At 54.6% G+C, this 9389-nt stretch overlaps 1 protein-coding gene across 3 annotated transcripts in view; it reads right to left on the bottom strand.

Moving 5' to 3' along the window:
• Positions 1-7496: 7496 nt before the first annotated feature.
• Card19 (caspase recruitment domain family member 19) overlaps positions 7497-9389 on the bottom strand; it is a 14812-nt gene continuing 12919 nt past the window's right edge. For 2 of the 3 annotated variants that reach the window (XM_028867653.2, XM_028867652.2), the window contains exons 4-5: positions 8313-8384; positions 7497-7796 (exon numbers count right to left, since the gene is read on the bottom strand). In XM_028867653.2, coding sequence (XP_028723486.1) covers positions 7739-7796; positions 8313-8384 — 130 coding nt within the window. In that variant the 3' untranslated portion in view covers positions 7497-7738. Of the gene's footprint in view, positions 7797-8312; positions 8385-8555; positions 8616-9389 lie in introns of all 3 variants that reach the window. The other variant, XM_028867651.2, reaches the window with a different exon arrangement.

The raw sequence follows: 9389 nt of genomic DNA, 5'->3' as shown, positions 1-9389 counted from the left end.
TACACATGCATGCTACACAATGCCACACGTATATATTGCACATGCACACACACAAGTTGCAAGAATAGTTCATAGAACGCCCTTACATACTGAATGTCTTACCAGGCATGTTCTGTGCTGTACTGGAGCCTGCCCTACTGGCCTCCTCAGGATTGGGGAGGAATACAGGTTCCTGGGCCCCAGCTGCTACATGATGAGAGACTGGAGTGTGCCACCCTCCTGGGTACACGGTTGGAAGGACACTGCAACTCTCTGCACTTCGACTGCCCAGTGTTGGTGTGCCAAGTACTAGAAACTGCTGGCCTTCTGAAACCTGCACAGCATCCTGATGTAGCCAATGACTGCATTGCAGACCTCAGTCCCATGCCCAGGGCCTCTGCCATTTGTAGCAAAATAAGACAAAACCCCACTCAGGACTCCACATGCCCCTGCTACCTCTCCAAGTTCAGGAGGTGTCCCTCAGGCCTGCTCAAGCAAAGGAGCTCACCTAGGTACCGCTTGCAGGGCGGGAAGGCGGCATGCACAGAGGCTGCCCAAGCATTTGTTAACGGCATCTGTGAGGCTGTCTCTGGCTGTACTGTACCGGGGAAAGGCAGCTTGTGGGAGCCTGGGAAGCAGCCATGTTCTTGTCTCTAGTTGCCAGCTGTGGCCTCGATGGGGTCACATGTGCTCTCTACCCACTCTAGCACTTCCTGTTTGAAGCTGGCCCACCTGACTGGCACTTAGACACATCTCTGTCCTGACTGTTGGACCCTGTGCAAGTCCAGCTCCCACCTTTTGAAGGGTTCTTAGCTGGAGGAGAGAGGAATTAAGAAATGATAGATAGAGAGACCTAGACGACGAGAAGAAACACAGGATAGCTTCGGAGGGCCTGGGTCAATACCTTTATTGAAAAGGGCTTTTTTTTTTTTTTTTTTTTTAAAGATGTGTTTATTTATTATGTATACAGTGTTCTGCCTGCATGTATCCCTGCAGGCCCAAAGAGGGAACTAGATCTCATTACAGATGGTTTTCAGCCACCATGTGGTTGCTGGGAATTGAACTCAGGACCTTTGGAAGAACAGCCAGTGCTCTTAACCTCTGAGCCATCTCTCCAGCCCCCGAAAAGGGGCTTTTTATAACAATGCCAAGGGGCGGGGCAAAAGACTCGCCCTTGCAAGATCAAAGCACACTGCACAGCCAAGTGCAGACCCTTCCAAACACCTGGTAACCACGCCCATGGTTAGATCATCCCCTTATGCAGCCCTGCTGGGTAAAGCAAGCTCAGGTTCTCTGACCCTGAGTAAATCCTCACTAGGAAGCCTCTGTGGGCTCCCACAGGACACCTTCTCCAAAGTGGCATCCAGCTCTGCCCATGGTCAGCAGGGACCCTCTCATTGGGAGGAGATGGCCTGACAGTCTGTCTTACCTAGAGGTCTCCCTCACCCAGCAGATGCCGGCTCCCAGGCCCTCCTCTCCTCTGCTTTGTTCTCACTGTACCTTCCAAGCCCCAGCCCTCCATCTGTCCCACTTCCTCCCACTGGGCCTGTGCTCTGAGACGTAAGACCCACCCATACCTGATCCCCTCCAGCCAGCCTCTACCCGCTCTAAGCATCCTTCCCAATTCAGAGAGTGAGGGACCAGGGCTTCCCTCAAAACCCCCACTTCCTATCTGTCCCTCACTTGTATGACCAGTATGCCCCTTTAGAAATTAGGCCACTAAGACATCCCAGAAGCCCCTGCAACCTTGGGTGCAGCTGACCAGTCAGGAACCCAAAGTGATGGATGAGAGGAAAGCACCATCTTTTGGTGGTGATGGGAAATGGTCAGATCCCTTTTAAATACTCCAGGAAAAACAGTGTTGTGATGCATGCCTGTAATTCCACTCAGCCAATTTCCTCCACCCTGTGGGCCTGTCCTACTACAAGCAGGAAGATCAGAAGTCCAAGGTTATCCTCAGCTACCTTGTTAGTTTGAGGTCAGCTTGTGTTATAGGAAGCCCTGTCCTTAAGAAAAAAGCTCCAGGGGAAATCTGGGTGCAGGGGTACATGTTTAGTCACAGCTATTCGAGAAACTGAGGCAAGAAGATTGAGTCCAGAACTTAACTCGAAACTGTGGGGCACACATAGTAAAAGGCTGCTGAGTGTAAACAATAGAGTCCTGTGCAGATGGCCTGGGTCTGACCAGACCTGGCTTAGGGCCATACCTCCTGGCACAGTCCCCAATGTGCCCTCCAACATGTGGACTGGCCAGCGGCCACCTGCGTGCCTGGGCTCAGCAGCCGGATGTTGACCAACACATGGTTTTAGTTCCTTCTTCATCAAAAGAGGAAAGCCCCAGAGGGGACTAGAGGGGCTCAGAAGTGGCCTCACCGAGGCCAGGCTGTTATCCAAGCCGGATTCCCTGGTCAGGGTGGCTCAGAGTGAGCATGTAGCTCTCTCCACCATGGGCCTGTGCTCAGAGTTCACCTTTGACCACCTTGACGCCCATGGTAGCAGAGGACCCCTCACAGCCTGATCTCCTGAGGGGTGTGTCCCTGTCCCCCAGCCCCGTCCCTTGGTGCGTGCTTCCTGTCCCCCACAGCTCTGTCCTCACATGACACTCCCTCACACTCAGACACCTATGCCAACTGCCCCCACCAGCACTTAACCTGATGCAGTGCCAACATTGGCACCCAGAGAATGAGTCCTGCTGCCTGCTGGGTCTCCTGAGGGCCACGGGGCTCTGCTGGAGCTGGGAGAAATGGGTATACCCAGTTCTGTGCTTTTTACTCTCTCTCTCTCTCTCTCTCTCTCTCTCTCTCTCTCTCTCTCTGTGTGTGTGTGTGTGTGTGTGTGTGTGTGTGTGTGTGTGTGTATACACACGCATGTGGAGGTCAGAGGTTCACATTGGGTGTCTTCTTCAACCACTGTCCACCTTATTTTTTGAGACAGAGTTCCTCAGTGACCCCGGAACTCACTGATTCCGTTAGACTGTCTGGCCAACAGGCTCCAGGGATCCTCCTGTCTCCCCCTTCTCAGCGCTGGAATCCTAGGCACACCCAGCCATGCCAAGCTCTGCATGGGGTGTTGGGGGGTCGGGTCCTCAGGCTTGCACAGCTGAGCATTTCCCTGGCTCCCTTGCTTCTCTTGTTGATGAAGCCTTGGTCTGGCCCAGCCATTGCCCCCCAGAGCCAGTGACAAAAGCTGGCCGGGTCTAAGCTTTGCTAGGTTTACAAGCTGTGGCTTCAGCATTTCTGTCCCCACTATGTGTCCTTTAAGAACCGCCGTGGGCAGTGGGGCTGGGCTGGGAGGAGCGCCTGTTCAGAATGTTGAGATGGTCCTGGATAGCTGGACTACATGGGTGTCCCTCCCCACACACCCCCGTCACACACTCAGTCTACCCCGTGTCCAATTTCCCAGATACCTTCTCCTCCCTCCTGATTTCATTAGGGGCATATTTCCATTTCTGACCCCCCTGCTTTCATGGCTTTCTGTTATTCCTTCCAAAATACTGAATTTTGGGAAAACACTGACTCGAGTGCCACTGATCAGGGAGGGGCTCCAGGAAGGACTCTAGCTGCTGACTTCTGCCAGTGGGTGCCACCACCCACTCTCAGGCCAGGGTAAACCTCCATCACACTCATGGTACCTGCCAGGTCGACTGTAAAGTGGGACTTGAGGGTCCTTGAAACACAACCTCACTCATTGTTGTCCACAAAACCCCCCTTGTTGCCCTGGATCCCCAGCAAGACAGTACCAGAATCTTGATTTGTTGTCAGATTAAGCCGGGTGGTGGTGGCACACACCTTTGGTCCCAATACTTGGGAGGCAGAGGCAGGCAGATCTCTGTGAGTTCAATGCCAACCTGGTCTACCTAGCAAATTCCAGGCCTACACAGTGAGACCCTGTCTCAAAATACCAAAAAACAAAACAACAAAAACCAAAAACAAACCTCGACAAAAACCAAACCAAACAAAAACCCTGTAGTTGGACAGTGATTTAATCAGTGCCTCCCTGCGCTAGGCCAGGTCATAAAACCCTCCTGCTGTCTAAATGGGCCCCGTTCTCTCACCCACCATATAGACAGACAGAGAACTGAGCAGTGATGGGATAGAGCAGCGTCCCTCAGCTCTCCATCTCCCTGCATGCCCTTTAGGTGCTAAAGCCAGTGGGAAGTACACAGGTCTACATGTCCCACATCCTCATCTGGTCAGGACCCACCCACGTGAGCCATGGTCTGTGGCTGATTGGACTTGTGGCTAAGGGACCTTGGCAGGCCCCCCCACAAGCCACCTGCAAAGGGGAGATGGCCTAGCCCGCAGGTGCTGACCCAGCAGGAACTAGAAATAATGACACCACACAAAAGCAGAGTCAGCGCACCCCCAAATCTTCAGCTTGGGTTGTGTAAGATGCAGATGCATTTCTGGGCTCCAACTTCATGTGTCCCTATGTCCCCACTGACCTGTGCGCAGCTTGCTCAGCACCCCATCACATTCTATCCACTCTGCTCCAGAACCCCCTCCACAGGCTCCTTCACCTCAAACTTCTTGTGTTGGGGGGCTCCTTCATTCTCCACTACCCCCACTAGCCCCTTCCCTTCTGGGGACACTGCCCAAGGAGCAGACCCTGTTTTCACTTGAGCGTCCAAGATAGCCTAGAGGAGTCAGTGACCTCCTACCTAGGAGCCAAAGGATGCATTGGAGGATAGATAACAAGGGGCACTCACAGACCCAGCTGTCCTGTGTTGCAAGGGGCAACAGTGAGTGGCCAGTTGTGGCCCTTGCCCCTTGTGGACTTAACTCATTCCGGGTCACAAGCACCAGGTGACAAGATGGCTGAAAGGAAGGGTAGGGCCCTATGGGGATACTGAGGCCCGAGCAGGGAGTTCCTGTACTTTCTCCTCCATGGGATTCATTCAGCTTGAGAAGTCCTGTGGAGAACCAGCCTGGCAGAAGCCAGCAGCTAAAATCCAGGATGTTGAAAACCTCAGCCCCAGGCTTTGAATCCAGCTACAGAATGGGGCTCAGGTGGCTGGGACACTCTTGGAGGGGCATTCAGGGACAGCCTGTGTCCAGGGGTTGTCAGAAGGTCATGGGTAAAAGTCAGCAATCCTGGGAGGTTGAGCAGGCCTACATAAGGGTATTGAACTCCTGTACAGCCAGAGGATCGGGGCTCACAGGTCTTCGAGGCATCTCTAAGGAAGGCCATCAGCAGGGGTGTCAAATGGGGACCAGGCCCAGGACCTTCCCAGACACCATTCCCAGCCTTTGCTGACACAAGCTAGGATTCCAGTCCCCTTGAGACCCTCCTTCACTTTGTGGGGCCAAGTTGAGCTTGTCCACACAACGGACACGTGTCTGCCACTTCTGCCCAGGTGTCTGTCACCTTTACTGTGTCACGTATTGGGCAACCCTCCGACAAAGTGGTCAGTTCATCCAACACTCTCTGTGGCCATGGTTCTTTAGCAGGGGGTTCGTCCATGGAGCTGGGCTCATAATGGGAGCCCAGAGTAGGGCTCCTGTGTTACAGGGGTGCAAACCGAGCTTGGACACCAGTAAGTTCATTCTTGCTCCTGCAGCTCTGAGGTGGGGCAGTGAGATGGTAACTGGGCACTGTCCCCAAAGCCACACATTCCCACTGGGCACAGTGTGTCCCGGAAGATGGAAAGGCCCTGAAGAAACAGCTTTCCTTCACCTTCGCCTGCAGGTCTCCAGTGGAGTATGGCACTATGCCTGCAAGGCACCAGCCTGAGGACCAGGATGAGCCGGTCAGCAGGGTGGCGACCAGAGCCCTCCTTATGGTTGCTGCCTTCACGTGCTCTATGAGCCTGGGACTTGAATGGAACCTCTCCCTGGGAGTCACGCCCACCTCATCTCACGTTTGGGTCATCTCAGCCTGAGCCTGCCTGGGTAACTTCCAAGATATCACATGTGACTCCAGAAGCTCAAAGACTCCAGAAAACACAGACTCATGATGACTCTGTGAGTTGACAATGTTGTTTCCTCAAAAAAGCCTGGTTTTGAGGAACTGGTTGGGAGGAAGACACTTAACAACAAGCCCTTCAAACACCCTGACCCAGGCCCATCAGGTGTCCTGGCTCATATCTTGTGTCTGGCATCTTGCATGTGTGAGCATGGATGTAAATGGACCTGCGTATCTGCACATGCAGCATACATGTGGGAGCATACGTACACAGCTTGAGTATCTGTACATTCAGAGTATTGTATACACCTATGTAAGTTTGTATGTATGTATGTTGCTGTACAGGACTATCTTCTGAGCCGATCTGCCCCCATGCTCACAAAGGATCGGCTGGGCTTGTTCACTGTTCACTTCCCTCACAGAAGGGGTGAGAAGAGTCACAGTACCCACCCCTGAGTCTACAGCCACCTCTCCCAACCAGATGTATGCAATTCTGCCTAATTGCCGGTGGTCTCAGGTGGGCTGGGTGTGGCTGGAGACCAGTGCCGAGGACCTCAAACGTACCATGGCTTTTTTCATCTCTAAAGGATCTAGAAAGTTCTATGAACCACTTGTTCTCAGTCTAGATGCTCTCCCACCTGGGCAGGGTGGCTCCTGTGGGTCAGTGACAAGGACTGTGTTTCCTATAGTGTCGCACACAGCTGAGGCCTGGTCTCCGGCCACACCCAGCCCATCGGTGGCAGTACTGACCCCATCCCCACACTTGATATTGGATAGTATCTGGGCTCAAGGGCCCAGCTCCATTAAGACTTTACTTTCCAGGGCATGGAGGAGCTGAGACTTGGTGGCTGGACAGCCAGGCAGAGGGCAGGAACCATGGGGAGGGTGGGACCATGGAGCTTCCTTAGCCATAGCAAAGGACAAGGTGGACTGAGCTCAGACCTGACCTAATGCCCATCTCCCTTTCTCCTGGCTGGGTTGTAATGGCCAATGGCTCACTTCCTTGAGGGAAAGGGGAGGATAAAGGTCCACACTTTCTGAGGCTTTCAACGGAAGTGGTGTTTCTGAGTGCTGGCGCTCCTGGACTCTCGTCACCTACTGCTATCCCAACCACCAGTGGCTAGGCCTGGGATTTAGTCAGCAACAGAGAGAGACTGCCATTTTCCCCACAGTGGCCTGTGGGCTGGAGAGCAAGACCAGGTGATGGGGCCACCAAGGGCATCCAGGCAGGAAGAACCAGGGAGGCCGAGATACGGCACAGGAGGGACCGTGCAGAGGAGCGTGTGTGGTCAAGGGGTGGGGTGGGACATCTTGAGAAGATGATGGTTGACTCAAAGAGAAGGAATGGCGGGGATCTGGGGAGAGGATGGTGTGGGGCATCTCCAGTGTGTGGATGACGAGGCAGAGGGCACAACGGAAGGACATCTGATGTGAAGGGATGGGGGAGCCTGGAGGAGGCACTCGGCCAAGGCTGGACTCAAAGCCAGGAAGGAGCATCTGGGCCAGTCCTAGGTAACAGTCATTGTTAGAACACTAACACACAAATCCACACACACAAATCCACACACACACACACACACACACACACACAGGAAACCAACTCAAGAAGAGGACTTCAGAGAGGCAGAGACACCTGGGACATTTAATATTAAGCACCTTGTAGAGTGAAGGTGACGTGTTCTCGTAGAAATTATAAATAATGAAAAATAAGTATTTAGAAAAAGAAGTGCGGACCCCACAGTGGGTGGCCAGGGGATTCTTTGGTTAAGCAGCAGGTAAGGCCCAGGGTCTGGGTTCCTCAGAACCCTCCGAGGTCATCTGCCAGGAAGGCCAACAGGTAGCGGCTGACATGCCTGTCAATGATGACGGGCGAGAAGGCAAGGATGCGACGCGTCCCCGGCAGCACTTTGGGGTCTAGAAGACAAAGGCGAAAAGTGACAACCCAAGGGCCAGCCATGAAGGGGGACTCAGTTCTGGGAGAGCTGGAACAGGCGGAACATGGCGCCGTCCCTACCTCCTGCTCACACACAGTCTTCGTTTTCAGGTTGAAAGATCAGCACTGGATCTGACCCCTGAGCCCACCAGCTCCTGCCTGGGTGGCCCCCAAGCTTCAGCGTATACGGCTGTACGAGCCCATACCTGGCCCTATCCCCAAAGGCCTCCCGGGATGGCAGACTCAGGCATCGTGAGGGGGTGGAGAGAGGGGAGTGGGGTGGGAGTGGAGGGGTAGAGCAGGCGAGGCTGGCGGCAAGCCACGGGCCTCAGTGGGTTTAGGCTTGTCAGGGCTGTGATACCACAGGTGGGGAGACCAAGTCTCGCGAGAGATGACTCCAAGAGACAGATGTGGCCGGGCCCTCTGACTTTGGGCTCTGCTGGCTGCCCACTACATTGATGAACTGTCACTCTCCAATGGGGGCAGCCCGCACTCACCTGGAGGGCAGCAGTAGAGGAGGAGGGCCAGGCCCGCGGCCAGGCCTAGGCCTGCCAGGAAGCTCATGGGTCCTGGGGAGAAAGGAGGGGGATGGCCTGTAGCAGCTGGCGGGCACTACAGGGGGGGGCCTGCCCCCCAACAGAAAGCCGGGAAGAACCCCAATGTGGGATGGAGAAGACCCTGGGACACAGACAGAGCCCTGAGGGAAGAGGGAAAGAGAAAGGGGGTGGCGGGGTGGTTACCCCTGTCACTCAGCTCACGGCTCTCACTGTCCCAGTCCAGCTCTCTGCAATCTGAGTGTTCTGGAAACAAAATTACAGAGCATGGTTAGTAGAGGGCTGAGCTGAGCGCGGGGTTGTCCCCAGAGAAACCCAAGGCAGCGCCTCCGCCTCCTGAAGGTGCTGGGCTCACACGTTTCCTCAGTGGCCACTGCACTGGGAGCCCTGGGAGGGCCCAGTGGGTCACACAGTGAGGTCAGCTCTCCAGAGAACACCGCATAAATTTGCGGTTCCTTTGGTCCAGTTTCTGTGACATCACGGGTGTGGAGTAGGCCAGCGTGTCCTGTTTGCCACAAGTCACCAAAGGCAGGACAAACATCCACTATCAAGAGTCAACGGCTCGCCTCATCGGGGCTGCCATGCCAGACACAGCAGGCCAGGGCTTTCCCTAGACACCCCCATGGGGTTAGCAGGCAGATGGCGTGCCACACGGACCCTGGGGCACCTCGGAACCACAGAAAGTGCTTCGTTTCATGCAGGGATGTGGCTTGGATCCAGCTGGGTGCTAAAGGACCCAGTGAAGCCGTTTCTGTAGAGAGGAGGAAGAAAGCCTATTCACTCTGTCCTCAACTGTCCACACTGTGTCCTGTGAGGTTTGGGGAAGACCTCCTTGGGATCAGAGACACCAGCGCAGAGTCCCAGCACAGCGCATGGGCAGAGTCACCTCATCTTCCTGTCTGCAGCAGCAGAACCTCCTCTCAGGTCCCTCAGCACAGAACCTTGGGATTGAGTGGCCACACTGGCCTTACTGTGACCTTCCAGACCCCAGCAGCTCCAGTGACCCCAGACCTTTGGGAT

The sequence above is a fragment of the Peromyscus leucopus genome, chromosome 5 (genome assembly GCF_004664715.2).
Source record: "Peromyscus leucopus breed LL Stock chromosome 5, UCI_PerLeu_2.1, whole genome shotgun sequence".
NCBI classification, from domain to species: domain Eukaryota; kingdom Metazoa; phylum Chordata; class Mammalia; order Rodentia; family Cricetidae; genus Peromyscus; species Peromyscus leucopus.
This window is presented reverse-complemented; position numbering and strand designations above follow the sequence as displayed.